General features: G+C 41.0%; 2 protein-coding genes across 4 annotated transcripts in view; one reads left to right on the top strand and one right to left on the bottom strand.

Annotated features, from left to right (window-relative positions):
• dcxr (dicarbonyl/L-xylulose reductase) overlaps positions 1-12492 on the top strand; it is a 45445-nt gene extending 32953 nt beyond the window's left edge. The window contains exons 8-9 of one of the 3 annotated variants that reach the window (XR_010966974.1): positions 6550-6766; positions 10263-12492. The gene's annotated coding sequence lies outside the window, so the exon portion shown is untranslated. Of the gene's footprint in view, positions 1-6549; positions 7863-10262 lie in introns of those variants that run through there. The other 2 variants (XR_010966973.1, XM_068004151.1) reach the window with 2 other exon arrangements.
• Positions 635-24579, bottom strand: LOC137341164 (ras-related C3 botulinum toxin substrate 3). Its single transcript, XM_068004152.1, has 6 exons — positions 24324-24579; positions 12051-12122; positions 11730-11847; positions 10039-10101; positions 7623-7782; positions 635-2247 (listed from the first exon to the last, which is right to left on the bottom strand). Exons 1-6 carry the CDS (start codon positions 24356-24358, stop codon positions 2117-2119), a joined length of 579 nt encoding a protein of 192 aa, XP_067860253.1. The 5' UTR covers positions 24359-24579; the 3' UTR covers positions 635-2116.
• Between the last annotated feature and the right edge of the window lie 639 nt (positions 24580-25218).

Here is a 25218-nt window from a genome sequence, read left to right as displayed (position 1 = left end):
TTTCCCTGAGGTGGTGGTGGTTGGCCTTCTTCTTGAACTGCTGCAGTCCTTGTGGTAACAGTGCTCCCATAATGGTGTTAGGTAGAAAATTCCACGATGAAGGAACAGTGATATGCATCCAAATGAGAATGGTAGGTGATTTAGAGGTGATTGTGTTCCTACAAGATTGCTGCTCTTGTACTTTTTGGTGGTAGGGAGTTGCTGCATTGCATCCTGTGGCTACTACATACTAGAGCCACTGAATATTGAGGGTTTTTTTAAAAATTGGAGAAAACAGCAGGCATTTTAATTCAGGCTGTACAGCAGAATCTTCCCCTTCATGAATCATTTAGCAACACTAGGTATTGTTGCGACAACACAACACTTAAGGTTCACTGTTACCAGCATTTATAAAGATTTATCAGTCAACAATGTCACCTACGTAAACTGCCCTGTTGTGTTTGAATTTGTTAAGTAGAATTCTGTACAGCCTTCTATAAAATTACATTTGGAAACCATGCAAAAAGCATGTTTGAGCGAGGGTGTTTACATTGATTCTATAGCTGGGAAGAAGCCCCTTATAGCACGTTATGGCAAAACACAAGTGAGGGACTACTGTACACATTTCATAAGAAAGAAAACAACAACCTTAAAGTAATGAGGATACTACAATATTTAATGAAATTCATTTTTTAAAACATAATTTGGTTCAAGAAGTTGCACCTTGAGAATGTGCCAAGTTAGAAATCCTCTCAAAAACTTGTACGAATGCATTTTTAAGAAATCACAAAAAACAGAACAAAAATAAACAGTGAAATTTCCAGAAGAGTCAGCTCTCTCCCAGGGTTAAGGCTAGGATGTCGATTAGAATAAAATATTGGGACTCAAATCATGCAGGCCACTGCTATAAACGAAGAAAAAATGCCAAGTTGGCAAAACTGTTTTTAGTGTTAGTACCAGCTAGAACAAGCAAATGCTGCATTGCTTGTTGGACACTGCATCTGGCAATTTCTACAATTTACTCGTAATATTTAGAATGAAGGAAAACCCTGATCAATTATCTGTCAAAACACAAGTCTGCTAGTGTTGTAATAAAGTTAATGAACACAACAGTTAAACACTGACTTTACATAATCAGCAGAAAGCCTTTTTACACAAGTCTTTCACATACACAAGCCTCCCCCCCCCCCCCCCCACTTTTAAATTTGCACTTTTGCCCATGCTGCACTCAGTGATCCCGTATTATCCAGAGCTGCTTACAGAAAGGTCAAAAGTATCTCTACAATAATCAACACTGCAGTATCCCTCATTTTGATCTCCCGCAAAGAGAATGTGGTTATAAAAAGGCCAAAAAATCAAATCCGCGCGAGAAAAGACAAAAATTTTATAATGAACTTCCTTGTACTTTTTAAAGGAAGCATGGCAAAGAATCTATTAAATGTATTTGTTTGTCCAAAATAACCTGTTTTAAGATGGTGCTATGGTAATGGTAATGCAAATGGGTGCAAGTCTAGACTTCAATAATTGTCAATATGGACTGATAGGCACTAAAAACTGCTGCTGGTCTAGACTAACCAATGATACCAGACAGCAACAGAGTGGGCTTAAAACAAGTCAGTTAAATAGTATAGGGCACTAACATCTATGGTACAGTGAAACAGTCCTCTGGGTCCACACTTTGTCAGTGAAATGGTAAATGAAGAGGACCAACAGGGACAGCAAATAGCAGAATCTAGTGTTGCTCAAATAATCAGTTAGGTAACAAATTAACATCAAAGAATTAAGCTCACAAAGATGAAAAGACCCATTAATACTGTTTGCACAATGGAATTGTCATTTTGAACAACACTGGACTGGAGTTGGATAAAAGCTACCAAAAGAGGGGATACTGCAGCTTAAAAAAATGACGGAGTCCACTCATGAAGACAGCCACATTGCCTCACATAAAATCCAACACAGCGCTAACAGAATAATTACTGACTTCAGGACTTGACTCTCAAGGCTAACTGTTCCAACTCAAGAGAGGCGACATGAAGAACTCTCTCTTCTGCAGTCTCATTCCACACAGGGCCACGATTTGGATAAAATACCAGCAGATTGCGTTGTTATGAAGGTATGGTTCCTGCACGGTCTCTTCCTAGAAAACAGTGCACTTCTTTCTACGCTTTTTCACGGGTGGTGGGCACAGCACGGCTCGAATTGCTTCATCAAAGACAGTTTTCAAACCTCGCTGAGTAAGAGCAGAGCACTCCAGGTACTTCACAGCACCTGTGGGAGAAAACAGCTTTGAAAATAGAAATCATATCAAATGTTCAAGTTCACCATCTCATTGATGAGCTCTTCTATTTGGCCTGTTGCCAAGTTGTCATTATATGTACTGCTGATACTCTGAAGTACGAATGCTCACAATCTGAATCTACTACAGTTGCTTCACCTGTAGTAATAGTTTCAGTGCAAGTGCTTTCTTTGAATATTTCCTATTTATTTTGCACGCGTATACACACACACACACACACACACACACGAGGACACCAGAATCTTGATAGAAATCATGGCCTCGGTATGCATGTCAATACAGTTAAGGCTCTGCAGCGGGCAGTTCTCACTCCTCCACAACCTGGCTGAGACTAGCAAACTTACTCCCAGTAGTATACCAAGTGATAACATGGGTTGAAATTTTCTTCTTTTAGTTCAATCAATTTTGTAACCTCGAAAATCCATGGGCCGCGATCCAGAGGGATTGTGCCTACGTGTGCCCTCCAGCACCGACCCCACTGGAGTTTGTGGCACTTCATTTACAATGAAGCCTGTCAGGCCATTGCCGACTGACTGCCATTGGGAGGGGAGTAGGGAAGGTTCACCCAGAAGTCCAATAGTGCTGCTCCCCTCCTGTCACCAACCGCCAAGGGTCTAGTCTCATCATATCATGGTTTCCATGCGTTGACACATTGATGAACAAGGCATGGTGATACATAGCTTCCACTCAATTCTCAGCACTAAGCTTTTCCTGCCCTTTAGTGGTGTTTAAATCTGCTTTTGGATATTCATCTGATGACTCATTAGGTAACTGCATCAATTTGTATGCTATAGAATCATACAGACCAGAAAGATCTCAAGTTCAACCCCTCCTCTCTTCTTAGTTGACAAATCTCAAAATGGGCAGCAGTGGAGGGCATTAAATTGACCTCTGAAACCCTTGGCTAAGGGAGGTGAGGGGGATAAAAAAAAGTCAGCTAGGGTTCCCACTGCTGGCCACTATTCAGTGACTCCTGAAGGAAGGCACATATGCGTAGATGTTAATTGAGGCCAGGACGTGGCTCCTCAGTCAAATAGCCAGTCAACACTCAAACGTGAAGAATGACCACTAGGTGAAGTGCTAGAGGATTGACTGTCAAGAGGGTTATTTCGCATCTGTCCACAGGAGAGAAAACTGGAAAAAAAAATTAATAACTCTCAATAGGTTTTTGCTGACCGTTGACAATCTAGGCCTTTACAGGCTGATGTCAAACTATATCCATTTTGTTCAAACCCTTATATACATAGGCTAACATTTGAGAGCTTATATGTGATGCAAATGGCCAGAGGTCTGTACTATTTGAGCTTCATTTTAGATGGGGCAGGGGAAGCTCAATGAGGTTAATAGCCTACGTAAACAAGGAAACACAAAGTAGTGAAACACAGGCAGTCTTTCCCAGGGGATTGGAAGTGGAGGATTTCTTCACTTTCTCACGAGCTGACAATAAAAGTCAACAGTGCCCTCAGAGCAGAATGGAGGATGGACTGTAATTCTCCCAGCTGCTAAAACAAAGGCCCCTTTCAGTTTCTGCAGGGCCCTCCTCCAGCATCATGCAGAGCCTTTATTTTCACGATAGAAACCTGATACGAATAATTATAGGCATTCATGGATTACGAAAGTACTCTCTATATCTCTCTCTATCCACCTCCCCACCAACATTACTGTTTTGTTAAGTGAATTTATTGCAAAAGATTATTCACTTCTAAAATTAACTCTACGTACCTATGAAAACAGGTTATTTTATACAGTTACCTATTAAGTCAAAATATCCTTTCTGTAACAGTGAAATAAGACAACACAGAATATGGCTTGACCAAAACTCTACTAACCCTTATCCTGTCCCACACAAAGTTCCACTTGTCCATCACCCCAGTCCTTGCTAACCTGCCTCCCTCTGTGGCAGGCTCCGTGTTCTGATATTTGAGCTACACAGCTCTGCAGTAATTCAGGGCAGTGTTGATTATTGACCAGACAGACTGGATCACTAATGGAACCTGGAGGGATAGACTAGTCACTGGGGGCTGGGATTCTTCTCACCTGACTCCAGGTAACCCTGCATGCCATTGTCCTAATGGGTAGGGGAGCCCTGGCTGGACATAAAACGAGAAGCTTACCAGTGGGGCGTATCCCTGCAGGAAGAGAATGCACTCCATATTGGGCAAATAGAAACTCTGCTCACAGTGATCTCAGTAGCTTTGTTTGGAAACTCAAACAGGGTTTTGGATTTCTGCATGTAACAGCTGACCCTCCAAATAACTGCCGACCACCATTTCTTAAGTGTTAAAAGTTGATTAATAATGTTTTCCTTTCAAAAGAAAATTGAAGCTTAGTGCTGAGCCATTCTGCTCCTGCTGAGAAAGTAATCTAACAGTGGCAGATACCAGATCAGTAAATGCTGCATTACATTCCTCTTCATCACCAAGGTCCTCCCGCTTAGAAACAAGCTGCCTGTTCCTAGGATCTCTTACTTGAGTCTGAAATTTGTGTACAAGTATTATTTCACAGCCAAATTTACCCATTAATTACCATTACACAAGTCGTGTCAGAAAAGTCCAAAGTGCAGCAAAATAAACTACAAAGTATGATTTAGTGTGTAGTACATAGTCCTTTCCAACAACATATGAAACTGCTTTTATTCTAAATTGTTTCTTAAATGTTTTATTTTACCCAGTTGTACAATGAGGAGAGGAAAATATTTTTTTTTAGGCTGCTTTTGTCCACAAATTTTCTTCTCTCCCTTTCCCTGAAAATGTTGACTGCTGATGTGTGGTTTTACAGGCACCTGTCACCGTCTGGATACTTTAAGCAGGCATTTATTATGTGCTAGCCTAAACACAGTGTTAACGGGCTATTTGAACAAGTTGGGGGGGGGGGGGGGGTCGGGGTGTATAGTTTATAAGTCCAGCTGATAGTGGGAGACCCACTTGGTTACTGTTCACTGCACCATAACGTGAAAGTGCCATTAGTGACTTGAAAATACAAATAATAGGGGCTTCTTTGAGGAGGGGGAGGGGAGGCTTTTGAGTATCATTCAACTAATTATTGATAAGATGGGGGAATGGGCTAAAAAGCAGCAGATGGAATTTAGTATTAGGTAATATCATTTTGGTTTAAAAAAAAAGCAGTAATCAACATTGAAGATTAGATTGGATCGGTGGATGAAGGAAGAGCGGATAAAGGGCTATGAGAAAAATTAGACTAGCTCACTATTTGCTCACGTGAAGGGTAAATGCGACACAGACTGGTTTGGGCCAAAGGGCCTGTTTAGATGTTCTAACTTTTATGTAAAAAAGTCATTACACAATAGGCTGTTTCACAGTGGTTCCCACTGCAGCTGAATAGAGACCCAGTTTTCTGGTTTTGATTACAGTGCTTGTTTAGAGGGAGCAGTGAATATTGCATCTGATTGGTTAAGCTGTAGGATAGTCAAGCAACAAAAGACCTGCAGACTTGCATCTAAATACATTGCACAAAAACAAAAACTCATGCACCACCCGAGAAAATAGCAAATTACATAACAGCTCAGTGGAATGTCCCTCATTTGGGATGTGTATACAGAAGCACTTCTGTAGTAAAAGGTTTCCTCATAAGTCTTGCCTCAATAATAAAATGAAAACAAATGTAACATAATTACCAACTTCTGTTAAATTGTTCTCCATCTCTATTGATATGCAATTAACCTCTCAGTAACTGAGTTCAGGTGTGAAAGAAAAGTTTTTTTTAAAATAGTGACCAGAGGTAATGGTGAGTTGCATTAAATGTGAATTTTTGGTGCTTGATGTTAAAGCTGACTCTACAGTTCTCTTAAATTGAGTTTTAATACCAGGGGATACATCCCTGCACTAGAACGACCCCCAATGGTCTAATGCAATTGTGGGGGAGAGTAGAGGGAACTTTAGTCTAGATCTAACCATGTGGTGCAAGTGATCTCATAAGCATTGACGCTGACACTGGGTGCCCAAAATTGGAAAGTTAAGTCTCATCTCTAACATCCCTCACCTTGATCAGCAGTTTTTTTTTAAATATAAAAGTCATTCTTTTTAGCAGAAAATTCTAATAAAGCAATGTTATACTTAAACATTCAAGAAGCATACTGTGATTCAAATTCAAATATAAAAAGAATGCTGGAAATCTGAAAATAAAAGTAGAAAATGCTGAAACTGCACTGCAGGCCAATGAACATCTGAAAGAGAAAGTTAGATTAATGTTAAGATGTGACTCTTCATCAGCCACTTACACCTGAAACATTAACTGCATCCAAACCTATTTTTCAGATGCTGATTGATCTGCCAAGCGTTTCTACCGTATTCCACTTTTATTTCCGATTCTAATTCATTGGATCTCACTTCACAATAACGAACGTCATCCAGCAACTGTCAAACTGACCCTCTGCCAAAATTGCCAGAAGTTAACAGCAGAGATTTACTGTTCCTGAATTGATGCCACCCTTTTCACATGTCTAAAAAGGATCTCTTAAAAGCCTTAAAACAGGTTAGCGCTATAGGTAACAAACACACTTTTTTTTCCCACTAACACAGGATCATCTTTGGAGAGGCCAGCAACTAATTGCAACACCGGAAACTGTAGTCATCTTGTGATGTGTACTGATTTTTGTCGTCCTTCCAAATTAAAACAGGCAATGTAAACTGAACCTATATCAACAGTGAAAAGGAAGACCACATACAAAAAAAGACATCCAGTGACAATCTTTAAGCAAACACTTTCACCTCAATGTCCCCAGAAATCCTAAGAATTCCTTGAGCAAATTACAGGAAAACAGGTTTCATTTCTGCTGGGAATATTAAGGACAAACATTGATGCAACAAAAAAATGACATTAAGACTAAACCAGACATTTCATTCGGTGTAACTAGATTTTGATATCTTCCCAAGATTATATCAATAGTAAGGCAAGGTTACAGCTTCAGGTCTTGGAAGCTTCAAGGCACCTTGCAAGCTTACAAAGGAAACCGCCAAAAACAGAAGTTAGCAGACAGTACGGGAGCTGAATTGGTGCTACTTCAATTCTTATTCAGTTCTGGGGCATTGCCTCAATGTTGGTTGCTCAGTGCACAATTGGAAGGCTAGTCCTCATTTACATCAGAGTGGCAGACCGGCTCAGTTCTTCTCTTGGCTAAGTGTCAAGTCTGCAGGTTGCATCAATCCAAAATATCCAGTCAAAAGGTGATGGCTTGGAGCACTTGACCATAGCCTGGATGGAGCTGTCTTTTTGTATTATGTTTTGTTGACAAATTTTCATTTTAATGTGGCCACTAGATTCTCCCACTGTGTGCTTTCAAAGTGATAAAGTATCCCATCACATCCTCTCAGACCTTACCACCACTCACCTATCTCCCTGGCCATAGCCAACCCTTGTGGGTAGGTAATGGGAGCCAGCTTTTTATCCCTTAGCCTTTCAATGGTGTCCTTATCATCCCGCAAATCCAGCTTTGTTCCTACCAGGATTATTGGCGTGTTTGGACAATGATGCCGCACCTCCGGGTACCACTGCACGGAACAAACAAAAAGAGGCCAATTTGGAATTTGTGAAATATCATCAAATAAAACTAAATACTGCCCTTCCATAACTGACCTCTCATACAATGATTTAAAAAAAAATTAAATTAAATGTATTGTTACTTCAATGTAAACTATAAATCAACAGTGTGTTTTGGATTCATGTCCACTGGGGACTGCATCGAAATTTCTCAAATCCATTTCACTTAAGAACTTGAACATCATGGGATACTGTTATCCCGTCTATCGAAGTAAAAAAACTGAACTCTCTGAGTTCATTTCAGGAAAAATTTATGTAGCACTTGAAAATTAAAAACAACAATGGAAGATAACACCCAGCCATTCTTAAAATTTAAATACACCACCTAGTATTTAGTGATTTTCAACATTGGGGGGGGGGGGGGGGCCCTTAACATTAAATTTAAAATCACAGTTAAAATCATTACGGACAAATTCAATTAAACCAAATTTCTAATAAGCCTAAGTCAGGATTGTTCAGACTCAGTACTGGCACAACCTTTTTTATTCAAGTCAGATTATAAACAGTGGCAGAGCTAGGTTTAGCCAACTTGGGTGGGGGCGGAGAAACGAGTTTGTACTTAGGATTTGCCCAACTCGGCAGGAAGGGGGCCAAGCTGGGAACTCAGGAACACCGAATTACCTAAGCTAAAGGCCAAGCTGGAAACCACACAGACGTGCAGGCTGATCCTGGAGGCCGAGGATGGGTGACAAGAGGTTACTGGGAGCGAAAATGGAGGCTGTACTCTAAAGCCGGTTTGGCCGACCTCAGAGTGATTGGTGGGGGGTGGGTCACTACCCCTCGAGCCTCACTGATCTGAAACCCGTAACAAGCAAAAAAAAAACTAAGTGCTGGAAATCTGAAACAAAAGCAAATGCACAACAGATCAGTTGGCATCGGTAAATAGAAAACTGGACAAAATCCGGCTTTTCTCTCTACAGTTGCTGTGTATTTCCAGCGTTGTGATTTTTATTTCTGAAAACTCTAAATGTTTCCTCATCTTAACTGAGCGGACAGAACAGGATGTAAGCGCAAGCAGTATAGCACTTACAAAAGACTTCCTCGCTCCTGAAAACTGCAGTTAATGTCGCAGGTCAAGGCTGGCTGCTGACGTACCAATGCAGCAAACCATGGTGTAGCAGTGAATTTGTGCTCACAATTCCCCACACTCTAGTTCCAGATCTTAACTGGTGGAGCAAGGGTACCATAGATAAAGGCATTTCTCTTCCATCCAGGGGATGAAATCTGCACACTCGTGCTGGGAGAAGATTGCCTGCCTGCCATCTCGGCCGAGGAATGGTGGATAACAACAACAGCAACATCCATTTATATAGCGTCCCAAGGCGCTTCACGGAAGCATAATCAGACAAAAATTGACACCGAGCCAAAGGGGAAAGACATTAGGACAGGTGACCAAATGTTTGGTCATAGAGGTAGGTTTTAAGCAGCGTTTTAAAGGAGGAGAGGTTTAGTGAGGGAATTCCTGAGCTTAGGGCTTAGACACCTGAAGGCAGTAAACCGGTAATGGACTGGAATAGCATTTTCTAGTTCTGTACATTCCTACGTTTCTAGTGATGTTGCACTTAGTTTGGACTGGGCAAACAAGGAGTTAGTGAAATCCAAGCTACTTTTGACCCAGAAACCAGATCTTGGATCTCTAGCCTTAGCAACAAGTTAAAAACAACCACTATCGCCTGTGAGAATATACAAACTAATCATCAGAACCAAAAATGCTGGATTTTGGTTATCTCTTGAATCATATAGTTGAGGCCAGTCTCAGAATTGAAGAGACTGTGAGGGAAATCCAGGCCTCAAGGTCCTGTATAGATGGTATAACCATGTGCCTCGGTGTCAGCTTTGGCTCAGTGATAGCATTGTCGCCTCTGAGTCATAAGGTCGTGTGTTCAAGCCCCACTCCAGAGACAGGGACTTAAAAGGACACAGCCACATTATGAATGGTTTCCATATGTGTAATTATCATACAAAGGAATTAAAACACTAACCCTACACCACTAGCAATGAACCACTTCATTGGGAACCAGTGAGGAGGTTAGAGCTTCTATTCAGTGCTCTTACACTGGATCTGTGACCTGGGAATCCTGGTTAGGACTATACATCAGGCCTGTACCTTTGAGACTGCTCAAGGTTCCATACTGACACATACATTGCACGTACCAGCATATATTTTCATCCCTCACTTCAAATCAACTGGAAAAAGCAAACATTACCTTTGCTCTGACATTTTCAAAGGATGCTGGACTCACGAGTGAAAAGCAGATCAAAAACACATCCTATTAAAAAAAAACAAAATCAAAGGATAGTTTTATCCATATAAAGACTCATCACCCGGATTCCTGTGGAATGTCATAATTTCAATAATTGTGGCCCTTTCAGAACAGTTTTTAAAAAAGTGACCATATTTGACATTTCATAAAGTCTTTTACTTTGACAGGAACTTACCAAAGAAAATCTCATCAATTGCAGGGATAGAGGTCTTTTATACTGAGCCCAACCAACAAAAAGTCCACTTGCATAAAACAATCCAAGAAAAGAAATCACGACGCATGAAATTCTCACAGACTTAAAACGTACAAACTACTGTGGTCTTTATTAGAAAGTGAAAATAAAACACATGCTTTTGGAGCATGAATGTTACAGGTCTGTCTGACTACTACACTGCTCAATGTGCTCCACTGACAAACAACGGGACATTAAGGAATATTTTATAGTTCCTGATGGAGTCAGGCCAGGTGTTAAAAAACCTGCTATTGTAATGACAGTAGATTGTGCCACCTGTGACTGGTCAATGCCAGGCGGTGTTAAGTAAACTGGGCATCTCCAGAAAAGTACCAATGGCTTCAAGTGGACGAGCACCCGGAGGAGGGGAGTGGGACCCTTGATGGAGAAAATGCAATCAAAAGGTCGATGAGCTAACCCTTGAATGAGCTAACGACGTCCACAACCTACACACCGTGATGCAGCTGCAGAACCCAACAAGTCAATGAAAGAGTGACCATGGACAGCCTGAAACAACACCAAGGTTCAACTCCCCGCCTTAAGGGGTGTGGAGGACAGTCACAAGAGTTCCAATCATAGTCGACTGATGACGACGACAGTTCCTGAACAGTCCTCAAATCTTAGTCTACACTGTTGCGCCTTACAATTAATTGCAGTGTAAAGTTAATAAGTACCTGAGTCTGTACACATTTTGCAGCAGGAGTTACCAATTAACACTCTGGCTGATTTATCCTTCCCAAACCAAAAGATACTGAAGTCAGTTGTAGTGTCCCTATTGCTACTATGGCTGAGATCAACGAATGTAAAATAGGAAAGAGCATTTTTAATTGGGAACAGGTCAAATCTCAGGAAAAATAAAATCCCATTAATAGCATTCCACACTATCTTAACTTAAGCGTTCTTTTACAAATAAAATTAACCCACCATATCAGTAGTTGATATTCCTTTTGAAAGGCAACACAAGAGGCTCCCCCAATGGCTTAGCATATTTATCTAGCGGAATCATAAAAACCCAGGAAAAGTCCTAAGATCAATCCTGAGTTTATGTTGATCTCAGTTGGGGGACAACAGTGGTGTGCCACAATTGGCCTCAGTGCCCCTAAGCTCTGGAGATGGAGGGGGTTAATAAAGGATTCCGGCTACTGATTGTCATACAGCAACTTTACTGGATGTATGGACATCAGGCGAGGAAAGGGTCGAACTTACTGGTGATGCCACTCTTTATTGCCCCCCCCCCCCTCCAAATAGACTGCCCAACATTCACTGTCGAGGCTCGCATAAGTAACAACTACTTGGGTGAGATATGGGAGGATCTGTGGTGCTAAAACTGGTCTCCAGCAAGAGGAATCAATCCTCCAGGATAGGAAGAAAATTGCTACAGGTTAAAAAAAAGGTAACATACCGTCTGTGGATAGGAGAGGGGTCGGAGCCGGTCATAATCTTCCTGACCTGCTGTGTCCCAGAGTCCGAGATTCACTGGCTTCCCATCCACCATAACATTAGCTGAATAGTTGTCAAATCTACAAAATAAAAATGGTAGAATTCAAAAAAAAAAGAAATTGCATTTAAATAGCACCTTTTATGACCCCAGGATGTCCCAAAGCGCTTTACAGCCAATGAAGTACTTTTGAAGTGTAGTCACTGTTGTAATGTAGGAAACAAAAGGCATCAAATATGAACATTTCAAGAACTTTTGTTAAAGAAAGCGACACTCAGTACTTACACTGTTGGGATGTACTCTCCAGGGAATGCATTGGTGGTGTAGCTGATGAGTAGGCATGTCTTACCTACAGCACTGTAAAGCAGCAAAGAAACTACTATTAGTGACAAAGTTGAAAGACGGTAAAAATAATCAATAGGAAGAGCCTAAATTTCCACTAAATTGGATACACCTCAAACACACAAACTCTTAATAGAACCACCTTCCACTTTTAGTAAACCATAAAATGTGTTGAACGATCATATCATTCATTTTCAAATATAGACCTGTGACATACACTTTACTTTAATTCCAAGTTCCATCACTAAATTCACACTTTGCTTCCATGGCTTAACTTAAAGTGATGAGAAAGTCAAAAAATTTTTAAGCACAAAAATAAACAAACAAATTAAGAAGAATAGTGTGGTCTCCACTCCCGGCTGTCAATCACCACCAAATGCACACAAAAGGTTTTGGTACTCTGATGCTTTACTATATTTTACAAATTGCCAAAACTCTTAATTCTACATGAGTATTACATGATTTTATAATTCTTAAAGTATTCCCACTTAGTATTATCTACAATCTAAATATTAACAATTCGTAAGAGTATTTTTTTAAAATTCAGTACTAGTCTTAAATCAGTCACCTTTTCTGTACGAAATACCGAGGCTCAGCACACTACACAAGACCCATGCTATTGCCACTGGATCCCGACGGTGGCTGCTGAAACTCAAAGCCAGAAGCCCAGCTGATTACATTAAATCCTTTGGGTAAGAAATGGGTATTTTTTTTTAAATCATCGTCCTGGAGATTGACAATTCATACCAAATGAGGAGAAAGACCAACTGTAGAAAAAGTTTGGCCACAGCCTTTCTTTCAGAGTTTACGGAAATATAGAAATCCTGGAGGTTTTTCCATGCAATATTGTTGGAAGTTGAAATGGAGTCACTAGCACAGCACCAGAGGGTTGACAGGCTTATCATTTCAGGTTCAGTTCTCATACCCTGATATGATATTTGCCTCGGTATTTGCAAAAATATTGGCTTTATGCAGTGCCCTGTTCTTGTGGCTGTCCAGTTGCTCTCTTCACAATGCCTTGAATGCAGGCCTAAATCCCAGCCCGTGACTGACACATAACCCTTCTCTGATCAGATGTGACTATGCACAAGCGCTCAGTGCAGCTCTGCATCCAGTGATTAACTTTCTTTGGAAATCACTTTTCCAAAGAAAGTTAATCAACAAAGTTAGTCAACAAACTACACTCTCAGCTTTGCACAACATGGCGTGAAAGCACCCTGATTCTTCCAAACAAATTTTTAAACACATTAAAAAGAGTGAGATCTTCATGTAGAAGTGTCTACCCGACATGATCCGCGTTAAAAGAATCTGCATTTATATATTGCCTGTCATGACCTCAGGACATCCCAAAGCACCCCACAGCCAATATAATGCTTTTGAAGTGTATTGACTGTTGTAATGTAGGAAAACACAACAGCCAATTTGCGCACAATACGGCCCCACAAATAGCAATGAGATAAATGACCACATAATCTATTTTAGTGGTGTTGGTTGAGGGATAAATGTTAGTCTGGACACCAGAAGAACTTCTCCACTCCTCCTGGATTAGTGCCATGGGATCTTTTACATCCACCTGAGTGGACATATATGGGGCCTCGCTTTAACGTCTCATCCGAAAGATCAAAGAAAATTGAAGTATTACTTTAAAATCAGCACTGAATGCATGACTTCAAAATGGGGACTGAATTACCTCTGTGCACTCTGATCAATTATCCTCCTCGCTCTAACCCCGCTTAAGTTGAAAACAGACTTGGTCTTTACTCCTTGCGTGCAACGCTACGGGAGAACTGGTACTGGAATGAACTTCCACCGGCCGCTGTCTAAAAGGTGATAACTCCTTAAAGCATGGAGTTTTAAAAATGAACATTTTAACACTCTGCTAAAACAGCAACTGAATCACATACAGACACACAAACGCACTTGGTACTTATTTTGCATGGCACAATTACAACCTCCAGATAAGAAAAGGCTATCACGCCTGTTCCTTCTGCGGGCCATGTACCATCTACCCCAGGGTTTCCAAATTGTGGCCCTTGGGTCACATTCAATCCCCATTTTGAACCCTGCATTCCAGTGCTACCAAACATATCTTAGCTAAATCGACGACTCCTCCATGTTGTTGGTAAACCCTCAACATATTTGCTCTGCCTCAAATGCGTGTTCTGTAATTATAGAGCATGGTTTAGAATTTTGTTACAATTGCATTTCTCCCATCACTTATTTTCGCCCCATTTTCCATCCCCAGACAGCAATCCTTGAGGAACATGGAGGTAACCAGAGACTTCCCCTAAAGCTGCATGGGCCAATCACAAGCAAAGGTTGGCATGAACCCAGACCTCTACCACTGATGCTCATTGAGCCCATCATTAGAAGTCACATAAGGGAGACACAATGCAATTCCAGGCCCCCTACCACTACTGCTCTCGGGCCGGTTACTGAAGATGCTTTAAACGGACCTTTTATATTTGTGTCAGTGGGCATCAGCGCTGGGTCCTGAAGTGCGAGTCTTGCTCAGCCGATGGCATTCCCAATGTAAAGCTGCAGAATTCTCTAAATCCGGCTGCCGGAATGACCCAGAGTCTATAAGTCTGCTGCCTGTCTAAGGTAATCAAATTTAACAGCATAAAAACACAAAGAACCAGCGCTTGAACTCCAAATTAAGAGACCAATATGAAAGATACTTAAAGATGTGGGAAGGTGCTTGGGTTGACTTGGTTTTAACTTTTCCTTCCTCCCTGTGGAAACCAGCCATTACTGTTCAGTGTCTCTCATTCCCCCTTTTAAATTGGTGTCAGTAGTGTAAAGCTAGTAAGAGTTGCTAAAAAACTGGTGGGGGAGGGGGAGGTTAAGTCTTCTGGGCAGCCAGTCTCATTAGCCAAGGCAATTTTGCATTTGTGAGGCTGAGCAAGATCAGCGATTTAGGAACCGGCAGCACAAACACACCACTGATGCCAATGTTATCATTACTTTTGGACATCTCCCAGGGGTTGAGTGTAAGAAGCATGCTGAATTATATTCTACCATGTCACAGAAAGACTGCATCGAAGTTACAATCCATTTCATTCACAAAATGGTAGACAGGTGCCGCTGTCTACATTTAAAAAAAAGTACAATTACCGTAGCTGCCACTGTGGCTAAATGCACTGAGCCGTACAGATCAATGAAGTCCTACACTTGATTCCTAGTCTATACCGAGTTAGCTTCATTGTCCCTGGGATGGAAAGTTTGTGCGGGATATATATTTTTAAAAAAATACACCACACACAAACACACAGCCATCTCGAACTGCTATCCAGCTAGAAAATATACATATACATGGATGTTGGCGGGAGGACAGGATGGAGCTTAGCTTTGATGCCCCAATAGGTGAGTAGCCTGCCATCAGCAATAATGGCTACTTGGGTGAAGTACATTACCAGTGCAGTTATACCCCAGTGTGAGTCAGCAACTTCAGAACAGAAGGAAATACAATTCAAGGAAAAAAATAGATTAAAAAAATTCAAAAGGCAAATGTCCAGGAAAATACAGATTAATGTTTTCTGAGGTGGGGGGGGGGGGGGGGGGGGAAGGAGGAGAGAAAGGCGCTTTCTTCAAATCTATTGTCTGCATCACCGTAACCTGTCATTAAACTATTCACAAAAGCAGAAAACACTCAGCGAGTCAGGCACAGCATCTGTGAAGATGTGACAAGTTATCGTTTCAGACATAACCTTCATCAGAACTTTAATAGACCATTAATCCCTGGATATTGAAACATTAGTTTGAGAGATCCAATTTCAATGTTTGAAACCTGGGAGCTAACTACCTATTTATTTATACAGAATTCACAGTGATTTTCCCCATCGGATTTCACTGGATATTGAACCAGATTTTTTCCACCTTGGAAATTAGAACTGTGGCATTTTTGTTTAATTTATCACATGAAAACGGTCACTGACTTTAGCAGCAGAGCTCTGGAGAGCGGAATACTGACCTGACTCACTCTGCAACCATGTCAGGTAGGCTAGATTATAGTTGAATGGCCTGTCAATGATCAGGCATCAAAATCGAGCTATCCGACTGGAATACATTCTATTTATATGTATGAGTGCATTTCTTTTGGTCAGTACATTCACGTTCATCGAGGCTACGGATAGCATCAACCATCGTTGCTGAGGGACAATACTCAAACACGTAAGCCCCTTGCATTCAGTGGCGAGCACAGAATAAATGCAACATGGAGTTCCTCCGCAGTCTACTGACACCAGCCATAGAGGATTCAACCCTCCCCTCCCCCCACTGTCATATTGCTGGTTCCCACACTACTCATCCTTTAGATTCAGAGTGAGACAGTCAAATTAGTAGCAATTAGTGCTCAATTGTGGACTGTTATGCTTTAGATTTAGTATCCAGTGGGAACTGGATTGAGACAGTCCAAACTCATGTCATTTAAGAATCAACAGAGGCAGAAGTCTTTCATATCATCCACTTGGGCTGGTTTCGGACCCAGTTTCCCGAGGTTAAAAGGACAGTATTCCAATCCACTGCTCTGCTTAGTACTTAGATCCCAGATTGATAGAAAACAGCCTACACTTTAATGACTTTCCTTCCTTGTTTATGTTGTAGATTCTGCAAAATGACAACCTCCATGTTCCAGTTGCTGTTGGCAACACTGAATCGGTGTATGCACCTCCACAGCTGCTATGAAAGCTTTTTTGTGACTTCACCATTCTGGCTGCATTATTGCCAGAATGAAATGGTGGACCCAATGGCAAATAGTGCCTGTCACAGGCACTTATTTTTGCCACCACCAGTGCTTTGCCTCCAGAGACAGGCATACCACCTTGTTTATATTACAGCTGTGTTCAGGTCCCAAGCTTGATAGAAGTGGATAGATAGCCGGCCCAGTTCTAAACACAAAGTTCAGACAAGCTGGCGGTGGAATTACTACATAACAAACCAGAAATTTCCATGAGAAAATGGGCAGAATCCTTGAATACAATCTCACATCCCACCCAACACCAGTGAAAATCTCCATAATAAAAATGGAATCGGACTTACACGGTCACTAAACAGATGGAACCACAGAACACGACTCCCAAAACATGGGTAAAATCCTCAGAATCCTACTGACTAAATATAGAATGTGGTTTATTTAGTCACCGTAGATAATGGATCTCCTTATAACCCTTAAAACACTAAAAGCAAACCAGTAGTTTCATTTCTAGACAGAATCTAGTTTCTGACAGAGAGATGTCACATATTAACTTTAATTAGAATGTGATAGTACTTTGAGGTCATTAAAACTATACAGCTGTATTCATAAAATAAACGTGCAAAGGGAGCTCAATACAGATCCATTTTAAAAAAGACAGGGTGTGGCACATAATATTCAAGTTATCCATATAACATGGAATAATTCACATCACAGCTCTATCCCACTTCTGTAGCACAAAAACTGTTTTTTGGGGGAGGGCAGAAGAGGCAGAGTTACAAAAAGAAATGTTGTTGAAAACACAGTCTTTATAAAGAAATGCTTGGTAAACCTTTTTGTTTATCAAATACTCAAACACAGCAATGCAATTCACATCAAATTCCTACTAAAACATCACTGACCAAAATGATCCTCAGTTTTTTCACATCCCCAGTTACCAAGACAATGCATCTTTGATTAAATACTGTAAATTAATTCTGCAGTTCTACACAATGCACATTTAGCATTAAAACATTTACCAAAGAACCGAGCTATAGCATTTTAAATAACCTGCCCATCACATTGGAATCAAAACCCTACATGCTCTCAAAGTGCAAACCATCAAACACTTAGTGTTGCTAAGTAACCAAAAACCCTAATTCTGTCAGAAAGCTGCATCATCTGTTAGTTGAGGTAGCACATTCCAAGCAGAGTTCAGTATCTCACACTTCTCTTAAGACACTCCTCATTGGTTAGTGATGATGTAATGATTAACAGGGAGGCAACGTACGCACATATAGAAACTAAAATGTTAGAGAGCAAAAGAGCTTAGCTGAATGCAGCAGTTGATAACAAAGCTTTGCTTGGACACCCAAATTGTATACCTGGTAGCTTACATACCAAGATCCCCACCAACTTTTTTTTAAATACAAGAAAAATAGATAAGAAAGCAGCCTGAAAATTTCCCCTCCCAACAAAGCAATTTTTAAAAATGTGCACTAATATTTAGACATAAAATCGCAAGTGAAAATTTCAAGAGTTTATAATTGACATTTTCCCCCCTTTTGTCTCCTGAAGGCGCTGACTTTTGCTGAGATATGGTTTCACAGGTACTGGCAGCCTCCAGTTGTTCACCCAAGTGACCACGCACGAGCCTAGATAGTCAGTGTTGGCAGGTTTTTCAACTAGGTTGGATATCACTATTGAGTCCAATCTTTTCTCACCCGACAACTGCGTGTGCGCGCGCAAACACACACTATAGGGGTCACTGGTTAGTGATCAGGAATGGGAATCCTGGCTGATTTTCTGCCTCTCCAACTGGGAATACTGAGGCCTACAGTAGTATCCTTACAGCCACCCCACCCAAGATCAGCTATCTCAGTATGGACAACGACTTCATCTCTTTTCTTCCAAAGCAAGTTAAAGCTTAACACCTTTAATATATATAAAAAATTGAAGAGATAGGATCCAATTAGATACTAAAAGTTTATTTTATTTGGGACCCCATTATGAGGATCTCAAAAAAAGTTGATATAATGCACACTTCATGTGTTACACTTTCTTCCTATAAAACTCCCCCCCCCAAACATACATTGTTGCTAATACTGCTGTTTTATAACAGCCTATCTTCCAACTCACCATGAGCAACCCCACAGAGATCTGCTATTAATACACAAATCAAGCCAATGTAATTCAAGTGGATGTTAAAGATCGCTGGCTCTATTAAAGAAGAGCAGGGAGTTCTCCCTGCATTCTGGCCAACAATCCTCCTTCAACCAACACAAACCAAAAACAGATTAACTGGCCACACTATTTGTTGATGTTTGGGTGCAGAATGGCTGCAGCATTTACCTAAATAACAGCCACTGCACTTTGAAAAGTAATTCATTCTCCAAAACACCTTCAGACTTTGATGATACGGTGGTGTATTAATGCAAGTTTTATTATGGTAAAATGACGAAACAGTGATCCAAAGGTGTAGAAAGTAGAAACAGCTTACAAGCCATGACTAGAGCAGTTCCCCATCCCGCACACACGGCCAGTACTGCACTGCCCTGCCTCACAGACACGGTCGGCTAATTACAAAGTAACTTGACAGCACCAGAGATACCCTCGTTCCACTCTCCTGGCTGAAGCAGGAAATGTGGCAACAGTGCAACACTCTTAAAACAGGATAGATGGTTTTGCAAAGAATAAAACAAGCAAGCAATGGTTGGAAGGTGGAAAAGAATACATATAGATTGAGGTTAACAAATCACTCATGAAGGATGGCAATGTAATGAGAAGACTGCAAAAGATGGCTATGAAATAGCCTTATTTTTCTTATGCTTCAGAAACTGTGCTCCAGATCAGATTCCAACTCTGCCTTGTAAGGCAGAGTAAGCAAAATGGAAAATAAAATTCAATTTAGCACAGAATTGGCTGTGATATTACATAAAACATGCAAGGTTAACACAAATCTGAGATTACTGAGAGTTAGTAAAATGGTAGTGCAAGGTTCATGGGCCAGTGAACTGAATAAGATGAGGTAGACGCTAATCAAATCTGATGGAAATTCAGTTTTTAAATAACTGTGATGACAAGTTCGCATTTGCAGGAGACAGCCTCTGTCCAGGTCCCTGCAACCATCAACAAAAGCTGAAAGGAGGGGGTTCAATAGCTGCTATTCTTTCCTGTGGTTCCAGAGATGAATCTCGAAAGGGATCCATTCCATCCGTTCAAGACTTGCCTGATATATAGGTCTTGGACAGTTTGGTCAGAAATTCCTGTTGTCCTTGCTGAAGATACAACAGCACATTTAGCAATGCACCTTGAATAACTTCAGTGCATTCTATACCACATTTACGTAGTATTACTGAAACCAATGTCAATTATAAAACCATGGTCGATGCAGTCTATCCTTTGCTACCTTTATATACTGGAGTCAATAAGGTGCTTGCATTGGTGCACAAAGCACAACACTCACTTAAGCCAGCAGCAACCTCATCATAAACCTGCCCAATTCACTAAATATAGCCATTGGGAAGACTCAGTAAAAAGTTGGTCTTCCAGTAGTCAGATTTAGCAAATCGAGCAGGTTTCCACTGAGGTTGCTGCCAGCTGAGCAAGGGCGCCGTCAGCATAGAAACCCAATCGACACCAATATAAAAGAGCCTTTAAATAACACTTGTATTATATAAGTGCCTTATTATGTCAAAATATATGAAGCAACTCAAGATGACGAATTCAAATGAAGGTTCTACACCCAAAACATTAGCCTGACTTTGTCTTTTCAAATACTCATAGACCTGCTGTACATTTCCAGCATTTTCTGCTTCTAATTCAGAATTCCAGCACTTGCAGTTATTCCGTTTATCTCATTTTTGCTGCTAGTTGGTGCTGTGGCATCATGAGAATTTTTCCAAATATCTGTTAATTGCCAGGGCACGGAGCACTGAAATTTGTAAACGTGCAACTGGCAGTAGAACAGATCATGTTTGTACCTTGGTTTTTTCCAGATGTGCACAAGAGAAGGTTTTTTCCCTCATAAAATTTAAATTTTACTAGTCAGCTTGCGAACAGATATGTAGTGCAGCATACTGCTACTGAGCCAGTCGGAAGAGACATCAAATGTCACATTGTATCAGAGGAATCATTCCCTACCAGGCACTCACAATGACACAGGCACAACTTAAAATAGCAATTAATGCATGCTAACTCAGCATTTGAGCTCATAAATTGATGGTATATATTGTATAGAGGATGAACATATACATGAGAGATTATATTTTATACATTACAGAACATATGTATTTCCACATTCAGTACTGGGGAAAAGAGAGATTGGGGTATACCTCAAACCTCTATCATGTTCCAAGACTGCACACAGTGCTTCCCCAACCATCCATTACTCGGTTACAAATGAAGCTCACTGCATGTAATCTACTAACAAGTCTTTTTATTTAAATGTATTGAGATATTAAAAATCATATTATCCAATATGCTTGATAGCATGTTAAAATGTTATTATTAAGTGGCATAAATAAACCAATGAGTGATAAAAACACTCCAGGCTGAGGCCCTTGTAAACAACTTGTATTTCCAACTTATAGGCAAGAAATGAGATATCACACCCGGATAATATTTTTTGTTAACTTCTTTCCCTTAACATTGCCGAGATCCACAAACTATGGCCCATGGGTGACCTGTTCTATGTTTTGGAGCCAGCTGGGAGCAGGAACATGACTTTCGAGTGACTCACCCATCCAGTCTCCTTCCCTTTTCTTGGCCGAGATTGGCAAACTTGTGTGGAAATCATGGGTGAAAACCTGCATAATAGCGATGTGCCAATGTACAGTGGCACCTCAATAATTGTGACTTTGTAAGCGGGACTGCTGCTGAAACAGGATTAATGGCCAATGCGATTTTAGTTCCAATGTTGCAGCACAGACTACAGCCAATGTGATAAAACATGCCGTAGGACCAGTTATAGTATTATAGCAGGTACAGCACAGGAGGCCATTCAGCCCATCAAGCTTGTGCCAGCTCTTTGAAAAAGAGCTATCCAATCAGTCCCACTCCCCTGCTCTTTCCCCATAGCCCTACAGTCTTTTCCCCCCCCCTTCAAGTAGTTACAACAACAGCAGCTGCCTTGCATCACATGACTGGATGGTGCCAGATACCACTTCAAATCTACGTAGCCAGCCACTCATAAAAAAGTTATTTATACAATTTTTCAAACACGAATGTACTGACATTTCTCAGCACTTACACAACATAAAACAATAAGTTGGCAATGGTTTGTAACTTCCTCCCCCTCTCCTGCCCCCCAACTATTCTATTGACTTGATTAGCATAATACACTTGTGATTCTGCTCGTTTAGGCACAATCATTAGGTTGGGGCAATAAATGCTGGCCTCGCCAGTGACGCCCACATCCCATGAACGAATAATAAAAAAAATCTGAGGGGTACAAATGTTAGATGAATTACATCAGTTGTCAGCCAGTTTCCCTTATGTAAATTGGTGATTGAAACCAAAGAATAGTTTTTTAAAATACTATTGTTCTTTGGAGCTAGTTTTTAATGCTGCTGTACACCAGTATTCCAAACCCTAGATATCATTTCATTTGAATTTTGATCTGTAAAAGCTGGAACAGGAGATATACCCTATCCCATACCACAAATTTAATTTTCCAAGTCAACCATTATCAAATAAATTCCGTCTATTACAATACAGACAACTGAAAGAAATGACCTACTTTCTGAAAAACGAGACATGGTACACAATTTAGGCCTCCACCTTTAAAGCAAAAATCCAACCCAACAGTATATGTTTAAAATTCTAACAGCTTGTGGATTATGAAAACCCCTCACTATAACCCAGGCCTCCAGCTTCAAAAGGTTCAACATCCTGCAATTACACCCTCAATTACATTGCCAAAATTCCACATCTGCTGGCAACGGCATAACCACTGGAGAGAGATGGGAATGAGAGAGACATGACACCCACAATTTTTTTCTAATCATAGGTTATGTCTTCCCTCCCTCCCTCCCTCCTCCAAATCCTGAAATTGATGTTGATCTCCCCACAACCCAACTCATGTATGGGACTTTTGCCTCTGCAGCCTGGCTTGGTTGGTAGCTCACTCTCGTCGCCCTGTTTTGGTGGTTCAGGTGTATGTTAACGATTCCATAGCACTATTCAAAAAGTGAGCAGTGTCCTCTCAACAATAGCATAAAAAAAGTTAACTGGCCATTCGTCTCATTGCTGGTTGTGGGTAACTTGCTGTGCACAAAATGACTACCACATAGCCTACATAACAAAAGTCACTGCACTGTAAAGTAATTTAATTACATACAAAGAACTTTGTGATGTGATAAGACATTATATAAATTCTTGTTCCCTTCCCTCCAGATGAACTGTTCTACTTGATGACTTGATGAGATCAGCATGCCAGTTTTCCAACCCGTGAAGTGAATAGTTCAAGGAGGGGAAAATTAAAGGGACAATAAATCTGAAGATATGTATTCAGAATTTCAAATCTTCGAGCAGTAAAATATCAACAAGGGATCCATTATACGCAAGAAGGTGTATACTTTATACCACCTCAACTACCATCCATTGGTACTAGATAACAGTATGCATCAAGGCTCTGCATACTGATACATCGACTCAACAGAAAACTTCCAATGATATATAACCTGGCTCCGCATATTGTGCTATCATAGCACCTTCAGCCAACTCAAGATTATAACTCGGGGAATACCCATCCTCTGTAGACCGGACAAGCCGTTTTGCAATAGATAATAGTGCATACCCAGAGTTGTGCCACTGCCACATCACCAGCCACCTTGTAACACTACTATAGCTAGTTATCTACTCTATGAAGGTTCTGTGGACCGTACCACACAAACCAGCTTCCATTGTGCTTCCATTACGCCCACCAACAAAGTACACCCATTCACGCACATTTCAGTTGTTGGTTGTGGGGGTGAAAAGGGTGGATTTTTTTTTTCAGTGTGACAATAAAAACTTTTTTAAAAAAAATCCTTTCCCACTCTTCCTACCCCCCTCCCCCTCCCCATTTTAATATCAGCTCTCACAAATTAAGAGTTGTGCTTCAATTATGTGAAAGAGAGATGAAGAGCGAGTCATTTAAAAGAAATACTGGAATTGTGGGGGTGGGAGGAAGCCTGAATTGTCGCTATGAAAGCAAATCCTCCACGCCTGGCTGGGGCTGGTGCAAGTGTCTGCTGCTCTGATTCACTCGATTGTTCCTCCACCAACATAACGAGGGAGGAATCTCGGAAACTCACTGGGGAAAAAACCATTTAAATCTTTAAAAAAAACACCGAAATGCCGTACGAAATCAAAGCATCGGCTATCCAATCTAACGGATGCAAAAGTCTAAATGCAACAAAAGCTTATTTCTGCAACAATTTTTTTTTAAACCACAAGCAATGATTTTTTTTAATTCCTAGACACAGCCCAGGGCATGCAGACATTTCTATTTCCAACACCCTTTGCAATTGTTTCCTCCCCATTGAAATGAATTCACTTACCCGTCCCCTACAACCACGCACTTGATGGCCTGCATCGGGAGAGATTTGCAGCAAATGCCCCTCTTGCCGGATCAACGAAGGAAGTTTGAGTTGCAAAAATCGGGGGGAGGAGGAGTGGGGGTGGGGAGGAGGGGAAAAAAAAAACGATATTTTTCTCCAGGCTCCGAGGCAACAGAATATCCGCAAAGAGGAGTCGGTGCGGCAGCGAGCGGCCGAGTCTCACTTCGGGAATCTCCGTCAGCAGCGCGGAAAATATCGAGAGAGCGCGGCCAGCCTTTTAACTCTTTAAACCGCAGCCGCTTCCTCAGTTCCGGAATGTGGCCAAACCCAAAGAGCCTCAGAGAGGCGGTACATTAACCTGAAGGAGCTCACCAGTGATGTTTCAGTTTTAACATGGCTGCAAAATAGTCAGTGAGGTTGCATTCATGTGTATCACATCCATGTGAACTCAACAAGCAGCCAATTGAGGCGTTTAAACAGATATTGGGAGGGGAGGGGGGGGGGGGGTAGAGAAAAGGCAAGGATGACAACAATGGTTCAGCAGACTCCATGGGCTGAATGGTCTGCTCTTGCTCTCTGTGTTCCCTGAAGGTGCATTTTAATCTACAGCTAACAGTCTGAGACTCTCAGGTGCGACAGTTAAAAATGTAAATGTTTAGAAATTGGCCAGGTAGGTTTAAAAAGTGTCCAGGAACTCCCCCCTCACCTGAACATTTTATAAACCCAATTTGATGGATTGATGCTCCATGTGATGTGAAACTACAGCCCTCAAGAAGTTACACTCTGGAGTCATATTGGGCCTTGAATCTGGATTTAGCATTAGTGTGCAGTGATGTTGGCTTTGTACCAATATTAAACATGCAGTGTAATTGCACCTTAAAATGGATAAATAGAA

The sequence above is a fragment of the Heptranchias perlo genome, chromosome 23 (assembly GCF_035084215.1).
Source record: "Heptranchias perlo isolate sHepPer1 chromosome 23, sHepPer1.hap1, whole genome shotgun sequence".
In the NCBI taxonomy this organism is placed as follows: domain Eukaryota; kingdom Metazoa; phylum Chordata; class Chondrichthyes; order Hexanchiformes; family Hexanchidae; genus Heptranchias; species Heptranchias perlo.
This window is presented reverse-complemented; position numbering and strand designations above follow the sequence as displayed.

Bases quoted from the DNA above. Each gene is read 5' to 3' on its own strand.
- LOC137341164 (XM_068004152.1), bottom strand. From the start codon at position 24,358: ATGCAGGCCATCAAGTGCGTGGTTGTAGGGGACGG. The intron at 11,848-12,050 runs GTAAGTACTGAG...TTTATTTTGTAG, and splicing joins GGAGAGTACATCCCAACAGT to ATTTGACAACTATTCAGCTA. The intron at 2,248-7,622 runs GTGAGTGGTGGT...TTTCTCCCACAG, and splicing joins GGCTATGGCCAGGGAGATAG to GTGCTGTGAAGTACCTGGAG.